The sequence below is a fragment of the Poeciliopsis prolifica genome, unplaced genomic scaffold (assembly GCF_027474105.1).
Source record: "Poeciliopsis prolifica strain line A6 unplaced genomic scaffold, Auburn_PproV2 SCAFFOLD001, whole genome shotgun sequence".
Lineage (NCBI taxonomy): Eukaryota > Metazoa > Chordata > Actinopteri > Cyprinodontiformes > Poeciliidae > Poeciliopsis > Poeciliopsis prolifica.
In genome coordinates this window covers 6754563-6780771 of record NW_026562376.1, presented here as the reverse complement: position 1 = coordinate 6780771, position 26209 = coordinate 6754563, and the positions used below count along the sequence as shown (strand labels likewise).

At 38.0% G+C, this 26209-nt stretch overlaps 1 protein-coding gene across 1 annotated transcript in view; it reads right to left on the bottom strand.

Moving 5' to 3' along the window:
• The window catches only part of LOC129367787 (synaptotagmin-7-like), a 57271-nt gene that overhangs the window by 6150 nt on the left and 24912 nt on the right, over positions 1 to 26209 (bottom strand). Inside the window, exon 2 of the mRNA XM_055042411.1 lies at positions 8325 to 8428. Within this exon, the coding sequence (XP_054898386.1) occupies positions 8325 to 8428 (104 nt within the window). The remainder of the gene's footprint in view (positions 1 to 8324; positions 8429 to 26209) is intronic.

Here is a 26209-nt window from a genome sequence, read left to right as displayed (position 1 = left end):
ATCCAGTGAAACCAATTGCTTGCATAAATCTTGTCACAAGCAGAGTCCATCAGGGAGCAATTGAATGTTAGCTCAAACATGGCTGCTCTGTGAAGGTCCCAGAAAGTTGCTGAAGCACATAAGTTAACATGCAACAAGGAAGATCAGAGAACATAAAAGATCTGGCATAAAGTGTGGAATGTTTTAGAACAGAGTTAGGTTATAAAAACTAAAGTCTGGACAACTTAAACAAAGTCAAAAAGAAGTTTGCTGACCTTATTGAAAAGCAATAAGTTCACTGAAATAAATTATGCTGCAAAAATGCATGACGATCACAGAGGCAATTTAATTGCGTTGTTTAATTTTATTCATTTTTAATATTTATTCTCAAATGCTTTTCATTCCTAAAAACTTTTTCTTTCTTGCTGGTCGGCACATTTTGTAGTTTGTGTTTACGAGAATCAAGCTCACCCAAAAACTGCAACCAAATCCCAGAATTATTTGGATTTTGGTTTTGTTGCAAAGTCAGAGTTTACAAAAGCTCTGCTGAGAAAGAAAGATAAAGAGCCCAGTAGCAAACAGGATCATATCTAATACATACACGGACATTAAGCCGCTCAAGTCTTGTGTGTTCAGATATGATCTAAACTGGAAAGGTCAACAAATGAATAAAGAATGACAGAATAACCAGTTAAAAAGCTTCAGAACAGAAAGGGCCAGAGAATGACACTATGAATTTCAAATTAACTCCTTATAAAACACAAAAAAATGTGCATGTATCTGTGTGTGTGCTCCCACAGGAGCTCAAAATGTGTCTGAAAACTGCAGAAGATATAACTTAAGAAGAAGAAGTGCCCTTTTCCAAACATTTTGGTTAATCTACAACAAATTCTTCAATCTGCAACCAATAATTTTGGAGAGCAAAACTGTGCTTTTATTTTCAAAGTATCAAACAAAACTCATGTTTCATTCATTGCAATAGTAAAATTTGTGGGAGGACCCAGGAGATGAGCGGAGGACCCGCGCCAAGAAAGACGAGCGAAAGCTGAAAATGGAAATCAAATTGAAAAACAAAAAAGAGGCCTGACCACAAGGAGTGAAAAACAATGATGGCGCAGGGCAGCTTGTGAAACAATGGCATGGAAGGTAGTAGGAGAGAGAGACAGGTGCAAATGAGAACTGAGTGAAACAGTGAGCGACAGACGGTCCCCAGTGGGTTGGGTTCAAAACGAGGAAGAAGTCATCCATTCTGCAGCGAGACACAGCCGACTCGCAGAGAACACACAGCTTCAAAAAATAAAAACTAAAGAACTTTACTGTGCAGCATCCTTCAGGCTCATTCACAAGAATGGATAGCTAAAAGTCATTTTCTTCTCCTTAAACACAGCAAGGCAGCAGAAATCTATAAAAGCTGATATGACAAAGCTGAGCAGTTATTACAAAATAAGACGGAAAACAAAGGAGAAAATCAAGTCAATACCTCCAAATCTGGGTTACAGAAAACCAATAGTAGGTGATAAAATTCACCACCTGGCTTTTTTTTTTCAGACTGAAGGCTTCAGTGAGGTCTTGCTTTGAGTCAGCACTTCATAATAAATTTCACAGCAAAACAATGGGTCAAATAATGAAATAATCCCCAAAATACTTTCTGGCAATCAACCATATCATGACTTAAATTCTGCTGGGAGTGTTGCAGTTAATTAGTAAGGCTCAGATCATTTAGTCACATTCAGTTCGAACAAATTCCCAGAAAAAAAGCATTTGTTTTGAAAGAATTCAATAATTAGTTTTAAGAAAACAAATTAGTTTAATGAATGAACTAAAATAAATATTTGATCGGGTTCTGAATTGGCTGTATTAAATTATGCTACATTTTCTTATACAAGTTGTGCTTATATTATGAATTTAGCATGTTTCTCTGGACAAGTGCTTGATTTAGAAAATAACAAAAATAAGAACCAACTTAAATTTAACAGACAAAACTTTCTAACTGTAATATTTGTCATGACAGAAACAGAGAAGGAAGTTATGAGATTGCATTGCATAATGTCAAATCCCTTCAGGATGTTGTGTAATTTCTATCAAGACGTGCAGCTGACAAATTTGCAGCAATGGCCTGATGTTCTAAAGTTAATTTGGACCAAAATCTCTGAGGGATGTTGCCTGCTTATTTGTTTGTTTTATTTATTTATTTTTAAGGAAAAGCAATTTCGTATTGACTTTGGGGAAGATATTATGTAGCATTCACCATCAAGAAGTCTTTTGCAAAGTTCAATCACTACAAACATTACACGTTTTGGCACCTCTGCTGTCTACCGAAGGTAGCACCGGTGTGGTTGTCTCAAGGCTGGCAATTAAAACAAATTGGTATATAGACGCCGGTTTTCTGCCTGTGCTTCAAAATGTTAGGAAAACCGACATAACATTGATACAGTTTCATGCTACCTAAGACAACAACGTTTTTCAGGTGATGCTGCATCCAGAAGATTTTCCCATTTTCCACATTGCACACACCTCTTTCATGACTCTGAAAATAAAGTGGAAGCAGCAGGATGGTGCAATACAGAAAAAAACTTCACAACACATTTTCCGAATCTTAGGCACTGACGAGGATGTTTTGACTTAATAAAAGGGACAGAAAGTCAGCAAATGCTTTGTTTGAAGGAAGCAGGAAGTTTAGTTACTGCTGCAGAGCTGCAGATGAGTAAGAAGAGATGTGGTCTTGGACTGCCTGCGGCGATGCTGAGAGTTTTCTGAAAGAGTCCCAACATGAGAGGAGGCAGAGTTAAAAGCATGGCTTTCTTTCTGTCTCGCCCAGCAGTGCACTCGCCTTCCAACACCCAGCTGTGTTTGTTTCCCATGAATTAACAGGCAACAAGAGTAGACATGCTCACTCGATATTACCAGAAACCCTTCACAATTAAATAGGAGTCAACTATTAAAATAGACGTTAAATCAAGTTATTTATATTTAGGATCTGTCAAAATCCTATTTATTTGCCTGCATTCTGCTGTTGTGTTTTACACTTATTGTTGTATTACATCCTCCAGGAACCATTTCATAGCTACATGACCATCTTCCTTTAAATGTCTTTGATTCATGATCATTTCATTGATAATTCTAACATTTCTTTCTCATACGACAGCCGTTGGCAAAATACGAAAGGGAAACCTTGAGTGAGCGCTGTGAATGTGGTCTTGTTCAATCTTAACCCCACTCACAACTATGTCAAGGATCAAACAGCAACAAGGTACACAGGAGCAGGTGGGGGGTTTCTGAATGCCAAGCGGCCACTGCTGCTCAAACAGATGTTAGAGCCGCACCGCTTCTGAAATCTGAAAATCTCTCCCACTACCGACAGCACAGGCCCCCGCTGACACCTATCAGCCCCACCACACAGGAGCTCAATAATCACATTATAAGAGATTATCGTGTTAGTATTTGTTGTTTTCTTGCTGTAGTCTCCACTGGGATTAAATCAGGCATTAAACAACGCTATGTACGTGTTCGAAATTCACCACACCTATGAATCTAAAGTGTTCTTTGTGTTCTACTTCAAACAGGAGCTTTTTTTTTTTTAAGCAGGATGACTTCATGTGAGGACCGTTGAAACAAAACTCACTGCACCAGTTTGCCAAAGCTAAAATACCAAAAGCAACACTTGCCCAAAAACATCTTGTCTATTAACCTATGAATCATACCAGAAACTGGAATGGGTCCACTCGCAAATGACACGTGAGGCTCCAGGCAAGCCGCTTGCTCTTATAAAAGCCGACGCTGTGTAAGAGTGTGCTCGGAAATATCCAAAACGAATGTCTTGGACATGAGTTAATAAACATTCCCAAATGTTTCCTTATGGGAAATGAAATACAGAAGCCTTTTTATAATAAAAGAGTTTAGCTTAAAGCGAGCATGATTATGTAAATTATGGTATGTACTCAGAGAACAAACATAGATCTGAAACATGACAGGTGCATTTCTATATACCTAGTTAGTAAATTACTAGTCTGCATGTGAATATTATAATCTAAGTTTAAAAGAGTTGTGATGTGAACAACTCAGATTATTAAAGAACATCATCATCCATTAGCAATTGTTTGCCCATACAGGCTAGTTCTACCTTGCAATGTACCAGTGCCGTCCATCATTTGAAGTGGTAAAGATTGTATTTATTTACAACGTGTCCCTTAAAAATATTTCTAATTTATTTCACTATTAGATGAAAGTTTTGTCAAAAGGTAAGTTTCTGGTAAATTACTTCTGTTTGTTTCTTTTTTGTCCCTTCAGGTATTGGTGCATGAGAAGGCCGGCGCAGCATCTCCCCTTTCTACTGGTTTATGATGTCACTGATGGCATGACTGGGTGCAACTAAATAGAGGGTTGTCTTTTTTTGTATTGTATTGCTATTTTAAATAACAATATGAGTTGCCCTGTATTAAATGTTTTATTTTGCAGAACATTCAGTTGTGTAAATTAATTTGTAAATTAGATTTTAAAAAGTCTTATTCCTGCTTGTTTAAAATTTGTTGTTTAGTTCAACCTATTTCCAAATGGTACAGATGAGTGAAGTGCAGGTGTGTTTTTTGATTCTGTATGAAGTCAGTAAGATGTTGTCTACTGGAAAGTTAAGCTGTTAAACAAACATCAAATTGGATTTCTGCTACCTTACTGCACAGTCCTGCAGAACATTACTGAACAAGCAGCCCCGTGTCCATTTGAAGCATATCTGACAGATCGTAAAACAACAGCAAACCCAACAAGACAAGCCAGTGTCCAATCATCTAACCTGATAGGCCAGATAAGGAGAAGGAGGAGCATTAATCAGAGAAGCCCATGGCTCTCTGACATCCACAGCTCAGGTGGGAAATCTGGTAACAGGACATGTGTCTATTGTGCACTTCTGAACATCTTTCCCTTATGGAAGAGTGAAAAGAAGAAAGACACTTTTGAAAGAAAGCCTTGAAAACTGTCGCTTGCACTTTGCCACAAGCAGGTTTTAGCTTCTAGTTTTACAAAAGGCAAAATGTTTAAGGAGGTATGAATACTTTTGAATGAACTAATATTTTCACGATATGTGAAAAAGCTGTTTTTAACCAGATTAACACTATTTGTGCTTCCTCAAACTGCAGCATGTCATCAATAACACATTTCCCATCAGAGAAATGAGCTCGATTCATCTCGGTCACACTTAATTATTTTGTACATTAAACAGCTGCGTTTAAAGTGGTTTCACACCAGTGGGCTGCTGACATTTTTTCCCCAAAGTAAGTGGTCCAAAGACTACAAAGCGCTTTAATTGATGTCTTAATTCCTCCCACCTTGTCCACTACACACACAAACACAAACCCAGAAGGTAACTAGATCCACTGATATTAAAACAAAAAGGTTGCTTTAAATGCCGTCTCATGGAATAGGGAAGAGAATCGTTCTGTGTGGTCGACGGCAACCATCACCGTGTTGTGAGGTCAGAAAAATTGTCACTTAATCTCAACTTGCGGCTGCAGCAGGACTGCTTCACAGCACCATCAGAGGATAAAAATAAGATTCATCTGCAGCGGCGCTCAGAGGAGGACCTCAGAGACTTCCCATGACACTGGCAGCAGAGCTACCTCACCACAGGAAACTAGAAGAAATTCACTGCTCCATTTATTTTAAGGTGGAATATCAAATATAATGTGATGTTGAAACAACACAGAGCTTGTCCTGAACCTCCTTTACATTTTAGCAAGGATCATTTACCCCCTATATATTGTAATGACATCAGCAGGTAATTCAGGCACGGCCACCTTCTTGGTGATTGTATATAGCGGCGCATAGTGTGTGTAGGACCTGCTGTACTGTCAAATTCTGTTATTAGAGTGACCTGGCATAGCAACGTTGAGCTGAAAAAGAGACTGAGGCGATATTAAACTTGAAGCAGGTTTTTGTTGGTGTTACCAGGGTGGAAAAGAAATAAATTAATTTTACAGGCATAAAAATGTGAAAAGAATCCTTTAAGAAGAAGTGGCATTCAGGCTTATAGGTCTGTCTGTGTGATGAATGGGGGATCCTCTTTAATCAATTACATTTCATACCACATAATTCCAATGACACACCCTCTGTCAGAGGTCAGTCTGCCTCATCTGGGCTCAGAGAGACAATTTTACACACACACTGTGCCTGCACTGTTTACTCATGTAGGTAAGCGTAGCTAAGAGTAAACATCATGTAGGTAAGAGGTGTTTTTAAAGTACTCAGCTACTATAAACTATAGAGTTGCACCAATGAGGCTTGGCTTATGCTAATTCTGATGTTGCACTGACAAAGTCAATGCACAGCTAGTTCTTAGAGAGCATTCTGGTTTGCTAAACCCAAAAAAATCCAAGCACATGTTGGTTTATACATTTATGTAGTAAAATTCAATTTTGCATTAATTTAGTAAGATTTTATACCTCTTCCAATTTCATTTGATTTGGTTTCTGATTAAACTGGAGTATGTTTAGGTAATCCCTTGCTAATAGATATTGAGTATGTTAATTTTCTTGTAGTAAACTATGAACATTAATTTTAATCACTGGTTTCCAAAGCAAATCTTATTTAGTATTAAATTGAGGAAAAAAATAAGCTTAGTGACAGTCAACTCCTTTCATACCTGAAGAAATCAACTAAAAACTACTTGCACCCGAACCCACTGCTGCTGTGTTTGGTCAGGAGATCCTGCTAAAATTTCTGAAAAATTGACACTGTATAGTCAAGTAAGTTGAGAAAATTCTCATTTTTTTGGATGCAATATTTGCCACATTGATGAATTTATCAAGCTGTGTTTTTCTTGCCAATTGTGGCAGGATTTGCCCTCCATACGTTTTGGCATCCCACTACATCTGCATGTCTTTGTTAGCTTTAACCTTCACGTGAATGTGAACATTCAAATCAAAGCCTAAAGTATATCTGGTCCTAAAGAGACAACAGGAAAATTCTTTTGCACTACAAATGACTTTTGTGTTCTTGTTTAAAAAATATTTCAGGAGAAAAAGTTATCCCTTCAACTGATAATTATTTGACTGTAACATCTTTAGAAAAATTTTGCATCGCAAACATTTGATGTAACATAAGAACCCCTTTTGAAATTAGAACCAGCATTTCACACCTTTTTGTGATGCCTTTTAGAAATAAGCTCATTACATTGGAGCCCTCTGTCAAAGGCATTTAAACAGACGGCATGAATCCAGGCAGCAGAAAGCTTACGTTTGCAGCCACCGGATTTATCTGCTCAAGTGTAAATAAATGTGAATTGGGTTGATAAAATTAAGCTCACACAGCTGCACAAATAGAAAAATATCACAAATGTAGGAATACTGACAAGCTAATGGTGTAATAATGACTAATATATACTGTATGTTACAAAAGATATTACCCAAAATGAGAACTTTCAATTTTTATACCATAAATTAATGTTAGCCTAAATCATCTATATTTCAACAATAATTATTATGAAGGGAGGAAGAACATGAGCTCGTAACTTTACTGATGGAAAACTTTTTGTTTATGAACAATAAATGCAGAATCTCTGTCATCCAGAAAGATTCACATTGTACCCATTGGTGCTTAAAGTTCACAAACAGCAAGTTTGGGTAATGTACAAAATGGACATTTTTTTTAGCCTTCAATGCTGACCTTATTAAAAAGATTTAAATTTAGAATTAAATTAAAAGATGCATCAACAAATACTATATGTGCACATTTATCCATCAAGGATAAACGAGGTTGTTCAGAATATGCGCATGAATTTTTTTCTTTTGTTTTCAATGTTTCACTGATAATCTAGGTGTATTAAAGGGATGGAATTATGTATTTTTCAGGTACATAGTGGAATTTTATATTACAATCAAGTAACTATGTTACCTCCATTTATTACTGTGAGGTACATTGGAAACAATTGTGCAATTGATCACCTTGAAATCAGGTTTCTATCTCTTTAAGAAACTCCTACTCTTTCCGACACGCCTCCTTCACAACCATGTTCAGCCATTATGCCGTTCGCAATCATTTTTAAGAGAGTCATACTGAGAAGTAGTTGAGAAGTAGTTCATCTGATGCACAGTTCCATCAGGTTTTTGCTAATTCCTGCTGTCACTAGTCTGGAGGAGCTGAAAGGGGGAAGCAGGGGCCTTTAGTGAACTATTAGGAGACTGCAGCATGAAAGATTCACTCAAGGGATGTTTTTTATGAGGATTAACATGAAACAAAGCTAAAAAAAAAAAAAAAAAAAGAAGAAATTATTCAATATCTTCAGCTTTAACACTTCAAGTTGTAATGTAATGCAGTGTAGATTTAAAGCTTTTTCTTGTATTTGTTCATAAACTTACCAGCTTCCGTTGACACCAACCACAGACGCCACAAAGAGCCACCAGCCAAACTCCACAAACCGTCACTGCGAGGGAGACCAGGAACACACTGAGGGACACCGAGCCTGGACACAAAACAACACACAGGAGAGGAAAAAGATCAGTGATGTCTTTTTTGGGGGGTTGGCAAAGGAGACATACAGGTGCTTAAAACGAAAACACGGGTTGATTACATGCCACTGTAAATGCTGTCAAACGGAAAGCGTCTCAAAATAGAGCTGCACCTTCTCCCCTGCACAATTAATTGAATCGCCAAGCCGGGCTGCCTTTTCCTTTTTTTTTTTTTTTTTATTTATTTATTTATTTTTTTTTTTTACATTCCATCGTAAGCTGAGAAATACAATCTTACTGGCCTCTGTGGAGGAGCATTTCAATACCTTTTCATCAGTCAGCCGCACACACGTCACTGTCATGGTGTCGAGGCTTGTTAACTGACAGGCTGAGAGTGAAAGGGTGGGGTGTGGGTGGTGGGGTGGATGGGAGGCTGGGGTGACAATGCAAGAGAGCTCATGATTAATGGGCAGCAGAGGATGCCCAGGGAATGTGGTGCCTCTGGAAGACTGATAAAAAACACCATCCACTGCTTCCCCTGGTGTGTGAAATTTTTTAGAATCCACATTTTAATATCTTCATTTTTTGGATGACAGAGATGTTCAGCCTACATGATGGGGGAAAGATGGTAATATGTGGAAATTGGGATATCATTACCTAATAGTTTCTAAATAAATAGCAATATGCCAGAGTACACCTCTAAGCCCGCTCAACGACAAAAACCGACAAACAGCTCAGCCTTCCTACACCAACTGGGTTTGTTCTCGTTTCCCCAACAGCTATCTCTCTCCCTTTCTGTGCTTGTCACAACTGGCCTTTTCATATTTCTCCATTCTATCCTTGCATTTATTCTCCTCCACACCAAGACCCGTGGGAGCAGATTAGCTCAGAAAGGAGCAAAAAGTGGCAGTGAAGTTGTTTTATGTGGGAAAGCTGCCTTTTTCTATTCAGCCTCAGCTACTGTTCTGTTTCAGAGCCAGCGTGAGTCCACTTCAGAAACCATGACCCCGCACAGGCCAGCACAGAACATGGATGAAAAAAAAAAGAGGAAGAAATTAATGAGAAGCACACAGCAATTAGGCTACTAGATCCAAACAAGCTTCCCCAAGAGCAAAAAGACTTTTAGTTTGCACTAAATACAACAAATAGGAAAAAATAGGACACAACTCTTTGCTGGAGGATTTTTTTTTCTCTATAGTATTATGCACACAGCTTAATTTCACCAAACTCTAATCCAGAACCGCACAGCATTCTGGGAGATGTAGGCAAAGAAAAGGAAAGGTCACACCACCAATATGCAAGATTTCAGATATTTAAAACCAAACATTTATCAATATTTATTGATACTGACTGACATGAAACTCTTATATTGTGGTACGTTTTTAAGCCACATGTTTTCTTTATTTTTGCCCTCTATTATACTATTATACCAAACCTATTAGTCTATTAAAAACATGTGGAGTTTTTACATTTTTACACTTTTTTTTGTCCTGCTGGGGATTTTTAAGATGGAAATTATTTAAATGTGAGTTGGTGAGTATTGTTATCTGCTGCTTTATTTGGTTAAAAATGTTCCATTATCGCTTTTTTCTCTATAAATCTCTTGGCCTTTCTGGATTCCTCTCGTCATCTACTCCATCAGCATATAAACTTGCTCCTTCTTCAAATCCATGAGCAGTGTTGGAACTCGTTCACTCAGTGGATTTTCTCTTTGTGTTCCTCTTGTTGTTGGATTTATGATTTTGGATTCCCTGCTTTGGGTTTTTGTTAAGTGAAATAAAGCTTTTATCCAAATCTCAGTCAGTAAGCCTGCATTTAGCATCATTCCAATATTCCTCACTAACAATTCAGTGCTTTAATCCAATATTTTTATAATATATTATCTATTTTTCATGCTTGTTTTACATCCACAGTGAGTGATTATAACCGAAAGTGTTTGGGAATAAGTGATAACACATTCTGTGATATCCCTGCCCCCTCATTACCAGATGGGAGTTCAATATTTACTAAAGACCTATTTATATTTCAGGCAAACTTTTAGATGCTGTCCACTGATTGAAGCCTAAATAAATGCTCTTATTGACCATTAAGACATTGACCTGCATAAGCAGAATCTTTGGAAATACTTTTTCAAAAATACCTCCAGCAGTAAATGTTTTCTAAGCAGAAATTGAATCGTAAGTAAATAGATAACACGGCTTGCTCCTCTGTATTCATTATATTATGGTTGGTGTTTATTCATTATAACGGTATCTACCAACTGTGTTTTGAAGGTGGATTACACAGTTGCTTGGCAAGCAACCGTGAATTCACACATTCAACCAACGTGCACATTTATTTCAAGGACACCATTCAGCTGGTTAGGAGCAAAAACAGCAAGTCCTCTTAGACAAAGGATAAGCAATTTTTATTTTTAGAAAGGAGATCAGACTTATGTAGTGCTTTATCACTTTAAAGCGGATGAGAATTAAAAATTTACAGGAATAGGATGAACTTGAGTATTTTCTGTGGAACAAAACTTCTAATTATAAACCTGTCAATTTGCAATCTAAAGTATTATAAAATAAAGAAAAGCAGCCCAAGAGGCTGAAATACCAAGATTTGCAAATCAGCCAATCCCAGAGCATTATTTATTTTACTTGGCGCTGATTGGTTTTAACCACCAGGTGTGAAAATAAACAAGATTTTAGATATTACTTGTCTTGGGAACAAAATGTGTGCCTTTGCTGTAATTAACCCACATTTTGCATGGGATGGGATTTAAAACATTGGAAACATTTTACCAGCATTTGTTTGAACTGTGCCAAGTGCAAATAACAGTGGTTATTATAACAGGTGCTGAGTGCAAAGCTACTAAGTACTTTTAAAGACCCAGGTTTTTTATTGCCATAAAATGTTGCACTTCATCAAGGAGAAAGACTGAACTATTGGCTTGAATGTAAAGAACTTGGCTGACTTAAAGCCTACTGGGTTTTGGGGATAAATCAGAGTGAACTCTGCAAACCAGGTCTTCTCATCTAACATCAGTGTCTGACTTTACAAATGTGGTTCTGGAAGAATGGTCAAGAATTTCTGTAAATAAACTCCAAAACCTTGTACAAATACTTCCCAAAAGAGCAAACGTTGTTGCAGCAGTAAAGAGTGGACAGTCATCTGAATAAACTAGATGGTTTACGAAATGGATGCCACTCAAGTGAATAAATGCCTTTGGGAATGCAGTGTATTAACCTTATGATCTGGGAAGGCCATTGGCTTAGGCACCCCAGAGTAATTACTGTGAGAAATTAAGGGACTTCTCAAACATGCATGAAAATCAAAGTAAATCAAATATTTTAACATAAGACATAGATTAAAAAAATCTGGTCAATTTTGCACAATTAAATAAGCAGAAAACAACGGCCTCCATATGACAACACTGAAGCATTAATTGTGCATTGCAAGTTAAAGAAATACTGCAGTCCAGTCAGCTAAATTTATGGAAACCGCAGTTACATATTTTTGCTTGCCTCAACTAAAAGATCCAGGCGTTCCGATGTTGTGAAAATGTGAAAGCTGTTCTTAACACTAATACTTTTTTTCTAGTCTTAGCAGAAGTCAAACATTTTATAAACCTGAGGGGTGTGAATAACCAGGGAGATAAACCTCTACATAAAATAGTAGAAGGAGTGGAGTCTCTCTGGTCAATGGTTTACAACTGCCAACCTCTCCAATAAGTGTTAGCCTGTAGCCAGACAAAGAAGACAGTAGAGATAGAACATTTCAGATGTTTTCTGTGCTGCTTCTAGAATCCAACAGTGCTATCAATGCAGATCAAGAAGTCTAAAACAAACACTACACTATCTCTATTCATCCCCTGACTACAAATGAAGTTGACCCAGCCAAGTAAACACACTTGATCGTACTCCCCTGACCTTTATCTGATTGTAAAGTTACAACCAGCATAACATTCATTACAAGCGTTTTGTCCATTATTTATCTGTCTTTATCTGGTGCCCAGCAGAAGACAAGCTCTAAGTATGAGAGGGTCTGTAGAGCTCAGCTTTCTCCTGGATGATGAATATCTCTGTTCACGGATGTTCAAAAATAGCCTCTCTGGTCTGCTTGTGTATTCTAAGAGCAGGTCAATAAAGTTGAGTCCATTAGAAAGCATGGCATTAGCACGAGTAGCAATGAATCTTAAACAAGTAGAGTCGGACTGTTGCGAAGCTCTGGGCATGTGGGAGAGGCAGTCGGTGCCGAGTGGCTCGGAGATGAATGTTTGGATGTGTCAGGATCCATGGAAGCCAGCAGCTGATGTACAGCCATCAAGCCCTGTGTTTTCTCTGAAGGTCAGAAGGTGGGGAGGTGGCAGGTGGTTAGGAGAGAGTTTATGAGCTGTATCACTCATATGGCTTTCAACTGAAAAGGTGTAATTTCAAGTAAGAGACAGTTCCACTCTGCTTCCCATTTCATGGTTCCCTTTTTTTACAGCCATCTGTAGCATGTAAAACTTGGCTAAAGGAATAAAAGGAAGGAAATACACTGTGTGGAGGTATTAGAGATATATTCAAATCTTCTACGCCTGTGCAGGAAAAAAAACCCTGCATCATTAGAGGAAGAAAAGCATGCAAAACCTCTAGTCATCACGGTGCTCAGTAAATTAAATTTATTCTTCCCACTGCACACAACTCACAGCTTGAAATACTTCAGCAGGTGCAGCTTTGGAAGGGTGAAAGGTTAAAATGGTTGTTTGCATTCTGAATATGTAAACAGAGAAGCAATATTCTAACATACACATAGCTTAAACCAGCACTGTAAAAAAAAAAAAAAAGAAATCATAGCAAAGGGAGGGTGGTTTATCTCATCTACAATGGCACTACTCAGTAAGAAATGACAAGTGAGGTGAACAAGCCATTGAAGCCTTTGATCAAAGGCCTTTAGAAGTCAGGCCACTCTTGAACTTGAAAGTCACTTGCTTGTTTTAGATTTCAGTGGCTCTCTCTTTCAGATGCTCATAAAAGAGAAAATAAATGGCTTTGTGTACTGGGGCAAGTGCTTCCAATGATGCTGCAAATGAGCTTGTAATAAACCCGTCTCACTGAAGAGAAAAACAAAGGCCGAATTCATGCAAGAGGTTAAGTGTGGACAGTCAACAAGAAAGGTGGAGCCGAAGCGTGAAGTTGTGACTGACGTTGGATTCACTCCCGTATGATAAACTCTGAGTGAACACACCATGGCTTCATGTTGTTTACGTGAATAATTCAAATATATGACATCATTTAATTATGCTTTTTTAAAAACAGAAATGTATTTGGTCCTACTGCTGCTAAATATTACATAATACATTCATTAAAAATGATCAATTTTTTCTTGATCAATGAAAAACTGAAAAATCCAAAAGAATTTCCTATTTATCAAATGCCACCATTAGCAGTTCATACCGTTTTTGTTCTAATAATACATAATACATATTTCTATTTTTAATTTAGTAAAATGTTTTCTTTCTTGCCATGTAAGCAGACAAAATTGTAAGAAACATTTAGTACATTTATGCAACATGCTTTTAGTGACTATCAGATTTAATGACTATCAAAATTAACAGGTTAAAGCTCTAGGAAAAACAGAAATCAGTATTTAAAAAGAAAAGATTGATCATCTCTGGTATTGACTATTAATGCCAAATCTGTCTATGTTGCATTTTAAGCAAATGTGCTGCTGCCTTTTCTGGCCAGTCAACTAACCAGGGTTGTGTTACATTAACCCAAAGAAAACTAGTATTTTCTTTGTCAAATCACTAAATAATTTCAAACAGGGCCCACATGATGACAGCTTTAAAACTGTACTTTTATGAAGCATTAGTAAATCTTGATAGCAATGATTAGCTTATGCCTATTTATGACATTAAGCATTGTTGTGACTGTGTAGTGATCTGGTCCCCATGGAGTGATCTCAGGCCCAATGACATGCAGGTGCCAGTCCTCAGGGGCAGAAAAAGCTTTGCTAATTGGACAGGCGGATCTGGAGCAGTGTCCAGTCATCAAAACTGCCAAAGCATATCTGTGTGCTCTAAGTGAAGTGGAGAGGACTGCGCCTCAGGAGATCTGGATTCAAAGCTCGTAGCCTATAAGTAACTTCAAAGAGCCTGCTTCTTCTTTTTGAGCCCGGGTTCTGCACTTTTTGTAGCCACTGATCGGCGGGGCAAACCTCAGATGTCACTCCATCGTCTCCTCTGCCTCAGGAGCAGAAATAGGATGTTTCAGCAAAATTTTGTTTACCTGCAGCTAAAGCACAATGCTGAGTTTTGCAAATGTGTTCTGACTACTTTCTGGTCAAATTTGACATAATAGATTTTTTTTTTCCCTTTGGAGTCTGAGGACTAATACATAGCTGATTGCAATCAGCAGATTTGAATTATTTCTGCTGTATTAAGTTGAGCTGCAACTGCAAGAGCAACCTTAAATTTAATTTTTTTAAAGATAGACGTCTAGTTTAGAGGTAAGAAATTTGTCAAGCTGACTTGGTGGCATTTAATTTACCGATCTTCTCAGAAACTAACCTGCTGCTCTGACATTCGCTCTACATTTTAGCTTTAACATTGCCATTCCAGCACAGTTCATTGGCCTTTCTTACAAACTGCCATTTTTGCTTTGATCACAAATAGACTGACAGGTTCCCACTGCAGGCGGCCAAAAGTGCAAATCATTTAAATTATTATCAGGTTTGGAGGAAAAATGTGGCACACTTTTCTAAGAAGCTCCAAGCTTAAAAAAACAGAAGAAACTCAAAGATGTAGACCATCTTTAAAGCATCACACCCAAAATAATCGGACACAAAAAAAACCCCAGGAAAACAGGAAGATACGATGTGCAGTGGGGCTACACAGGCAGAACGCCTCACATTTATCAGCACTGCTGGAAAAGATGTGTGTAAGATCTAAAAAGAAGCCATCTTTTGGTGCAATGGCTCATTCTCACCCTGCAGTTTTTATAGTTCTGGGGTTTGTTTGAACTCCTCCATCATTTTTTCTACTTAATATCTTAACGGTCTCAGTTACATTCATTTTTGTGGAAGCGTTTGTAGAATCAGTAGTTTTGTCGGGTAATATTTCCACTACTATTTTTGCCCCACTAGATAAGCATAATAAAAGTAAAGTTAGAACTTGTTTCTTTCCCTTTTTTGTGGTTGTGTCTCATGCTACTGAAATAGAACATTAATTCGACAATCTTTATTCAGGTTGCAACTTCCCGATAATGTGGCCAGAGTTGTAGTTAAGATCAGCTTTTAGACATAAGGAATGCCACGTTTTACAATGCAAAGGCTTATTGTGTATGGGCACAGATTTGTTTACATAATAATTCATCTTCAGATGAACTGACAACAAGGAACAGAGGCTATTTTCAGGAGACAGAGAAAAAAAAAACAAGCTGAAGCTTTGGAAATCCGAGTCCACGGCAGATACTCAAGCTCCATGTGCAGGAAATCACATGGATGTGTACCAGATCAGTGAAATTTTGACAGGTGGGCCACACCTGTGGTGAGAGCAAGTGTCTCTTGCTTCTCCTGTAGGCTGCAGGGCGCTTTGCCTGTTCTCTGGTCCCAATATGCTCCCCGAGGCTCAGCTGCAGCACCGCTGTGCCCCTCACAGAGGCCGCTTCACAGTAAAGGTAAGCGGACCACCACTCCTGTACGTCTCGGTTCAGTGACAACATCCATCTCGTCCGAGTAACAAGGCGTGCGTGCATTTAACTAGCAAGGCATCATGTGACACATGCACGGCGTCACCTAGAAAGGCACCATCTGTTCTGTGTTGGTTATAAAGCCAGCCCAAATGCCAGGCAAACGCTGTAAAACTTGAAAGGAAGCTCTCATTAAAAGCTGATTTTTGAGGGATATGAAAATCCAAACAGGACAAACAAAAGCACAGGAAACGGGGTAAGAAAGGGAGCTAATATTGTATGAAAACCTCCAGATAATAAATAAGGCATCAAAAGCAAGCCTTGGAGACGAACTGGATTGAAAACACATGTGAACCTTTTTCACATAGATGTTACAATCAAAAACCATAGTGTTTATATTTAGAATTTTGCTAAATAAATTAGCATAAAGTAATGCTTATACGAGATGTGGATGGAAAATGTATTTGTATTTATGGAGCCCCAAATTCAAGCACTCACCCAGAAACTTGAGGTAATTTATTAAATAGTTTGAGTTCATTAAGAGAGATTTTTTTCTAACAATCCTTTGCACACCTATTTTCTATTTAAAAGACTACTCAAAGATGCTGGTGGCACTGATTTCATTAAAAGATATCAGAGTAAATGGGGCTAAATACATGCATGAACTCACTATTTAGATTTTCTTCCACTTCTCAGTTATGCAGCATTTTTCCATGGTCTTTCACATTAGAATTGTAGCATTGAAATGTGACAAAATGTGTATAAATGCTTTGAACAAGGAGTTATACTAACTCTAATACTAGGCCTAACACTTCACTTTGCTTGAAAAGCAGTCATGTCCCTAAACATAGAGGTTTAATTAAAAAAAATGCAAAGCTTCATATCCACAAACCTAAACTCAGCACGGATATTTTTAGCGATGTTTATTCACTGTCATAACCCCAGTGGGAGGTAACTGAATATTATCTACTTTCAATTCCATCTGATCAAGAGATAAAACTAACATTCTGGCAGCATCTATCTCTCCCCTGCCTTAGATAAGAGTTACATTAAACCGTAACATATATCAGATAATCTATCAGTGTCCCTAGGATAATTTTCTTCCCCTAGCTCTGGCACAGAATGACAAAATTAAGCGGCAAGATTGAAATAAATTACTTTAATGTGTAAGCCTCATAGAGCCAGCCAATTTATTAAAAGGCAGCTTCCCTCGCCTTCAAATGAGCAAACACGTATTTGTGCTGTTGCCTTAAGTGAAGCGCACGTCAATAATAGATTAGAGATATATATCAGAGAATCCCTTCAAATGTTGCTCTAACAAAGGTTAATGTACCTGCCTGGATGCTATCTTAATATTTGTCAGTGCAGTCCATCTGTGCTGAATTAATAGTAAATCATGCATTTAACTTCTAATAAACTGTAACTTTTGACTTCCTGTCCCACAGGCGATAAATACAGACTTAACCCTGTTTTATAAGTATCACCTTAGAGCTCCTGCGTGTCAGAGAAAAATAAGCAATATATCACCGGCACCTGATCAAGCTGAATGAGCTTCTCGTGTCCCCCAAGTTTTGGGCCATTATGGCTGCTCCACACAGCTCCAAATAAGCCATTATTTACCAGTCCCACTGGTGGCTTTGACTTTGTTGATTTAAGTCCACAATGTGGCTGTTGATATGCTGGAGGTGGACTAGTGTCTTTCCCAGTAATGAGCTTGTGAGCTCCAGATTAAGTCTGTCATGGCTACCAGGATCCTGGAATCAGGGCCATTAAATTGGCTATTTTATTGGTTCTAATCGGGGTCAGACTTTCCAATAAACCAGCTTCTGAATTGTTAAACCACACATCTGCCCTAATGTCTTCTTGCACACATTTTACAAATGCTCGTTATCTCCAAAAGCTAACGGGAAACCACATTTGTCACTTTTTTCCATTTTTAGAACACATGCACTGATCTGTCCTAACTATGGCATGAACTGTGTTTTATTTCCTGCTCTCTCCGCTTTGGGTTGTTCTGTCTATTCGAACCAATATTTCAGTTGCTTCATAACCCTGAGGCAAAAACTGTTTCCAACAGAGGAATTGTTTCTGGTGGGAGAGAAGAAATCAAGCTTTTTCACCTGTTTACTCCTATGGAGCTCATCAGTTTTCCTGCATAAACCGATCTCTGCAGCAAAGTGCTTGCTGTATCCTTTACTAATAAGCAGCTAGAAATCTATTTTGAAGGGCGTCCTTCAAAATGCTCTTTTGTATCAGAAACAGTGTTTATATATATGACTCAACTTGGAAAAACACTGAAAAAAATGTTTTGTGATTTTTAGGTTTTTTTTAGATGTTTTAGATTTCATGCAGGATGCTCGTTACCTCAACAAGTTGGTAAAATCAACATAGGATCTTTATCCTAAATCTTGCATTGGAATGGATTATTATGAGCTTCACTGCATAAACACAAAGTTTACTGGCTATGCTATAATCTAATGTTACATCAAAGTGATTATGTTTTGCATGGGCCTGACGATACACATTTTTAATAGGTGTATGAACAGTTGTGGACAATTGCTGCAATAACAACCCATAAATATTCATTTTCTCCTTATCCTCGTTTAAATGCAGAGTAAAGCATGCCAGCTATTAATCCTGGCATATCCAACTGTCGACACCCACCCAGTGATAACTTTTTATCACTTTCACCTAATGTGCTCAATACAAACTTCTAATTTATCCTCTTCAAAAAGGACACCGCCTTCCAGAAAATGGGTAGACACACATGCTCAGAGTTGCTAACATCCACACAGTCACGCACTCTTCCACTTGACACATCCTAAGCCAAGTGACATGAGTGGGATCCTCTCAGAGCACTTTTGGGATGTGAAGAAAACGAGAAAATGGAGAAAAAGCAGCACAGGAAAAAAAAGAGTGGGAGTGAGGGAAGAGGGACTCAACTGTAATGCTATTGAAAAGCGATTTGTGAAGCCTGTGCATATGCATACAGGCCTACAGTCCCCATCTGCCCACATCAACTGCTTGCTACTGGTGACATCAACCAAGACAAAGAGGTCTCGGATGCTCCAGATGTATCATGTGGGTGGCATAATAAAATCTAATCCAAGTCGAAGTCAATTGTTTTTGCCTGAGGATACGGAGTTGAATGCATGCATGCCCCTGCACTTAGATATCAATGTCTGATTCCTGCCCCTCTGGTCACGTGCAAAATATTAGCCTAAATATTCTCTGCCTTTTAAAAAAAGGAAAACAATTATCAATGGTGTAATTAAATTATTGGCAGGACAAGTGCAACTTTAATTGAACGGCAGCTAAATGACAGTCAAATGACAGCGAAGCAGCCTATTCTCGGCATATCCATTATGGTTTATGTGAAGTCTCATCAGACACAACAGAAGCGAAGCATGAGCTTACAGCTCAAGGGGTTTCATGTGATTATCCAGTTTCCAGGAGTGACGGGTGTCCACCAAACAATGAACAAAGTTCATATGGGCATGGCAGACGAATTAATTTTGACTCAGGATGAAATAAAGGGCTCTACCTTTTGCCTCTTAATTCAAATAAAGATAGCTTGTAAAAGTCAATTTATTACCAGACTGGACAGAGCAGGCAGTAAAAAACCCTGCAAACTGCAATCAGTAGCTGGAGGTTGGAATATTGACTGAGCCACAGCCCAGTCAAAGTCCTCTGCCTGTGGAGTCCATAAAAAATCCACTAAAACACAGACCTTAAGTGACCCAACGCCATTCCTGTGTATGTGTTTTAGTCTTTTTACACACATTCCCTGCAGTCAAATCCACACACTGACTAACTTAAAATGGTGTGAGGAGAGATCACTACGACCCGCCTGTAACCACAACCTTCTCATAACTGGTGTCAGGAGGAATTGCTGATGAGAGGATGATGAACAAGTGTGCGACAGCTTAGTGAGAAAGAGTAAGAGGGTTCAGAAAAGAGAACTGGATCTAGTGACTGCATGTAGAAAAGGCAGCCAAACTGGAACTTACGAGAAACGACATATTAACTCCAGAATATGGGGCTTTATAAATGGTGATTCCTGCTTTCCTCACACAGTAAACAGAATACAGACGTTCCAAAGTATTCTCAAGGTATAGGTAAAATTACACAGAATTTAAAATACAATCTCTAAATCACATAATTCTTTTAATCTAAAACAGAAAAGCAAATATTATTCATACTTTTGCAAAAATAATGCAACATATCACAACATTATGAATGTTAAAAACTGTAAAGAATATACATGTGTGAACATTTCATGACTGTATGGTTTCCGTGATATTGTTGCTGTGTGTTTTGGAACAGTTTGTCCTCTCGGACAAACAGAAAGATTGGAAAAGATAGATTATATTTCTACCTAGATTGTGTAATGTTACATTTATTAAACTAGTCAGTGATCATTACCAGGTAACATTATGCTGGGGAAACGTCTGTGAGCAATCTAAGAGTATCCAGCAACAACAGAGAAATATGTTTTCTGTTACTGAGGTGGCAAAAATAAGAAAAAAAAAATTCTCTGGCCATGACATTTCATAATCAAGTGCAGAATTTGTGAGAAGTCTTCATAAATCCCTCCTCCAGCACTATTTATCAGGATAGTAACAAGGAATGCTTCAAATTTCAGACCAATCACACAATAGTTGTCAGACACCACAAATAAAATGGTTTTGCCCAGAAAATGTGTCAACCACAAGCTCTAAGAGCGACCTGTAACAACACAATGATGAGTTTTTGCAGCGCTAGCACTGAGAAAACATTTCTCTGTTTGTGTTTGTACTGGCCTTAATCCTGAATCAGAGAGCCAGAGAGCGTGATGGACAGACAAGACTAAAAAACACAGACTCAAGGACATTGAGGCAAGTTTCTCCACAATAACATTTTGTCTTTGTTTTATATCTTAATACATTTGGAGCGAGATTTATTTTACTTAGCAGTACAGACAGTACAGAGCTAGCTGTTTTTTGCTGCTGTCATTAACTCGGTTCATAATTCCAGAGAGGAACCATCAAACATCCAAGGATTGGGCCAGATGAAAACAGCCAATACCTCTCTGGAGAAATGACCTTAACATCGGGTCAAGCAGATCATTTAAAGCGTGGGATCAGTCTGAACAGCTTGTTAGCCTTTTATTGCTCTGAGGATGTATTCGCTATTCTTAAAATTGACAACACAACATCATTTTTAAAGTAACTTTTACTGATGATAGCGTTTGGCCCTATTTTGCTTCCCATAGGTAAACCTGGTAAGGTCATGTCACCAGTTTGGTGGCATTTCAGATATTTAAAACAAAAAAACTAAAATAATTATTGATACTGACAATTAACTATTATCAGCCTGAGAAGTCCTTTTTATATATCATGATATGTTTTTCAGCCATACTGTCTGGTTTTTGCAGTAATTTTTCAGCCAATTGTCCTGCAGTGGGCAGCAACATGTTGGGGATGGGCAGGACAATATTGCTTGCTACTTTACTGCCCGAGCAAAAACCCTGCTTGTTATTTATAGGATTTCATACTGGGAAATTGTAGCATTTGTGAAACTGTAGTCGCATAAACTTTCAGATCAGTAAGCAGCCCATCCCTTCAGGTGACAAATCTCATCACTTTACTGGGTGTTATATAGGTACCACTGCTCGGGTCCTGTCCTCTTTAGTGCTGTGGACTGAAGAGCGTCTCCAGGGACGACGATGTATTGGCTGCATGTCAGGAGAAGATTTAAATATCCCTCTGCTTTTAGACTCCAGCTGGAGTGACACCACAGAAAATAACCCTCATTAGCATCAACCAAAGTCAAAAGAAGGGCAAACTCCAGTAATGAAAAATACCCAACCACCTACATTAATCCCACTTGAATTCTCCATAATCAAAGACGGACATAAAAGCAGAAAGTCAACTGAGCATAAAACGTAATTCTTCAAATATTATTAGCAGTAAATGATTATAATACTAAGCATGGGGATCATCTTGTCTTGGAGAGGCCTTCAGCACTGCTGTCTATTGCCTGACAGCTCATTGATGTGTTTGCTCGTATAGCTGTCAACTGTTTACAGCTGGGTAGCACCCAGCAGACAGAGACTTATTGATGATGCCACGCAGCTGCTCGCTCACAGCAGGATGCAGTCTGGAGCCCATGGGAAATATAGTTTTCCACCACTACTGGCCCTTGTGGCCTTCACTTTCTGCAGGGCACATGCTGTAATTTTCCTTCCACATTAACTCAGTTATTACACAGCACCTGAGGACATTTTAACCCGGCTTTTGGTTGTGGTGGCTCGCTCGTCTTAAAGGGGTAGCTCAGGATTTTTAAAGTGAGGCTCCTTTACTTTAAGTTTTGACCTGTATTCAGCCCAAAAAGTTTTTTAAAGTTACAATTTCAATGTTTGTAGCATTTTCTGTCATTTCTGTTAAAAGTCCTTTTCGTGAGATGCTATAGAAAGCTATGGAGTAACAAAGGGCTGCCCCACCCCCATCTGTAGCTGACCAACGCTCAGTCCAGTCACTAGTCAGCTCCAGTGACTGAGCACTGCTGCTGTAGCCTTGACCTAACCAGATAGACTGACTAGTTAATCTAATATCTGCCTCTTAGTTAAAAAAAACCTGATTGGAAATATTTCTACCTTAAGCATCTACTCTGTATTTTCAATTAAATTTAGTATAAAATCAAAGAGTATATATATATATTTTTAACTATACTTTAGAAAAGAATAAATAATTTTACATACATATGTTTTTAAACAAAGCAGTTAAATCGTGTTAAACATCACATCTTTATGTAAAAAGCTGTGAAATCTCTGTATTTATTATGCCCACATCTAATGCCAGCCCATCACCATTGAGTGAATCCAAATTAGCTGGTGTTGGAGATTGAAACTAAAAGCTAATGGGACAGGGATCAATCTGGTGTTTTCAGTAAATGTTTCCCACAGGAAGATCAATGGTTGTGTACCACCTACAATAGTTAGGCCCAAAACACCAACATTGAGAGAAATTGATTTGTTTTGGACAGGAAAGGACACAAGAAAAAAAATATATTTAAAACAGTCTCATTTTGGGGAAAAAAGTATTTTAATTGGATTTGTTTTCTTTGTTATTGTTGAAAATAATCTAGTTCTTTCACAGTAATAAAGAGAAACACCTTTATTGTAGTCATAGCAATTATGCTTATAATTGACAACTAGCTTGTAGCGTTTATTCATTGGTATTTTGATGATTTATCTTTTATCTATTATCTAAATCTGTTGATCATTTCTGTTAGATTCAAACAAGGACACTCCACTAAAACTAAAAGATTACTTTAAACCCAAATCTGGACATCATTACAAAGTGATGAAATAACTTTTGTGTGAGCCACTTCAATATTTTTCAGATTGAAGTTAGTAAAAGAAGTTAAAAGTCCACTCTGGTCTTGGATGATGCAGATCTTAAATGCAGGTAATAAACTCTCAACAGAACTTTATGTGAAAAATCTTGAAGCCTCCCAATAATTCTTCCTCAAAAGCTCTTGAACAGGAGCCATTCAGACAGGACAAGCTTGCTGCCATAAGTATCATCTCAGTATTATTTCAAAGAAGTGAACATGATAACTGCAGTGCCCTGTGTCAACGTTTGTCACGCCTACTGAGACAGTAGAGCTTCTCATCTAGCGAGCAAGGCTGGAGTGATTTGATGGCAGAATTGACCACTATTAAGCACAGCAATACACACACACGGGCAGACAGGGCTACTTGACATTATCACCATATCATCATGACAAGGATGTCATTTGGTTAACTATTGCTGACATAGCTGGCGGTGGGAAATAATAGAGGGAAGTGTGAGATCAGCCTAGAGAGGAATTAAGGCAGAAAAGAGAAAAGATGGAAATCACGTCCGCGGACACGTCTCTTCTGGCGGAGTGATAATGAGCAACAGAGTATTAATGCCTCAAATATATAATTAATCGTGGATAGAGTTTCGCTTTCCATCCCTCCCTCAATTTCTCGACATACTCTCGAGGGCACTTCATTCTGACCCGGCAACATGCAAAATACCTTGTCACAAACAATCTCCCCAGCAGTGCAATTATTATTTATTGTAACAGGAACAAAAAAACAAAGAGCTCTGCTCTAACTTGATCCATGGCTGATTAATTGACTCACTTGAAGGGGCTATAATTCTCGTCCTGCGTAATGGGGCCTGATGGAACAAGTGATGCTGTTGAGGCAGCCTCTCAGCTCCGTGTCTCTATGAGGCCTGTTAGATTTCTAAAAGGACAAACGGGGAAACTGTGCAATCTATATACAACCTGACCTTTAAGCCAATCGAGGGGGCTCTTGAGAACACTTTCACAAACAGTCTGAAAACGTTGGTTCCTGTTAAATCAGATTTGATTGAATTGAGCAGAGGCCTTTCTAGATCAACCTCCTCTGCTCTTCAAGTCGTTGTATTTAGGGAAACACTTCAGCTCAGGTCTCCGGCTGAGAATGGGCTCAGAGTGGTGAGCAGAGTTAGAAGAGTACATTTCCCGTCACTGGAAGAATGATGTTCTCCCTTATTTTAGTCCAGAATTAAGTCTTGACAATTGACATTTATGATTATCATATTAGAAATGCTGATTTTAATCTTTTAGTGTTTGATTTATTATATCTATGTCAAAGTATTGCTGAATACCGCTGTTATGTCAGAAGCTTAGAGAAAAATCCCCCCCCCTCTCTCCATCCAATCACAGTTTTGAAAAAATATAAATATTGAATTTCTAGCTACCATGAAAAGTTTCTTTTTCTCAGGTTGCAGTGATGTCTTGCTATTGTCTTGCTTGCAGTTAACTTTTTTCACCAGAATAATACATAAGTCCCAACAACAGAGGCTGAATCTAAAAACAAATGTCACATTGTGAAATAAACGTAGAAGACAAAAAGTGAAAAAATACATCTGAAAAAAGGAAAGAAAAAAAAGAGAAACATTATTAAACAAAAGAGATAAGAAATGATATTGCACTTCGCACACATAAACCTTTGGTGTTAGAATGACAGTGTAAAGCCTATTAAATTGTGTTCCTCTTAGAGTCTGTAGATTAGGAATTAACCTTAATTGTTCTTTAATTAAGATTCGTCCACCTGAAAAGATATCCTTATCAACTATCAAGTGTGTATACGCAGAGAGTGCATCACACTCCCCAAACCACAGCCTTTTGTGTCTGTACATCAACATTGAAACTCACATTTTTCATATCAGTCTTAAAAAATAAGTCTGGAACTGACAGAATATTGTTCTGCCTTCTTTTCTGATGTATTTGGCACTCTTATCCCAACTCCACTTGTTTTACATAAACATCCAGAGCCTTCAGGTTCTCTGAGCTAGATCTCAAAGAAAATCTGGAAATGTCTTTTTTTTCCTATGTAGCTATTTGAGTCCGCTATAAAGAAGTAACAAAAATAAATGTGTGTTTATACACTTCTGTGTTGAATGTATAACAGTAGGTTTTTATGTTATCTCTTTGACTTCTGTGCTGGCATGTCATATAATTGAGCCGACAGCAGCAGAATATGGAAATCAGTAAAATGAAAAACAAACAGGAATATAAATAGATTTATGCTGGTTTAAGCACTGATTGTGAACATTTCCCTCGTTGTTTCAGTCTCTTCCTCACATTATGTTCCTGCTCAAACATTAAAAAGCAGAACTGCCTGCAGCAGGAATGTTCCCTCTCACAGAGCTGAACATTTCTCAGTAAAACGTCCATCTGACTGAAATAAAATGCGTCAGAATTTCTGGCAGAATCAGTTCGAACTTATTTCTCCAGTATAACGTTTACTAAAGTCAGCCAAAAACATCGGATCCCATTGCTTACAATCACTCTTGTCATCCTTACAACACTGTATGACACCAGGTGACCCAAATATGAACTAGACAGTTGATTTCTATAATTCTCCAGTGTTTGATGAGTTATTTTAACAAAACTCATTCAGGATGCAACTAGGGCTGAACAATATAGCTGAAAAATGTATCACAATATAAGCGTTCCATATCAGTTAGTATCTATTATTTTTATTAATTAGTTTTTTTTTTCCATTATCATCTGAAATACTGCCAAACTGGTGGGATGACCTTTCATGTTTCATCCACAGATTTCTAAGCAGTT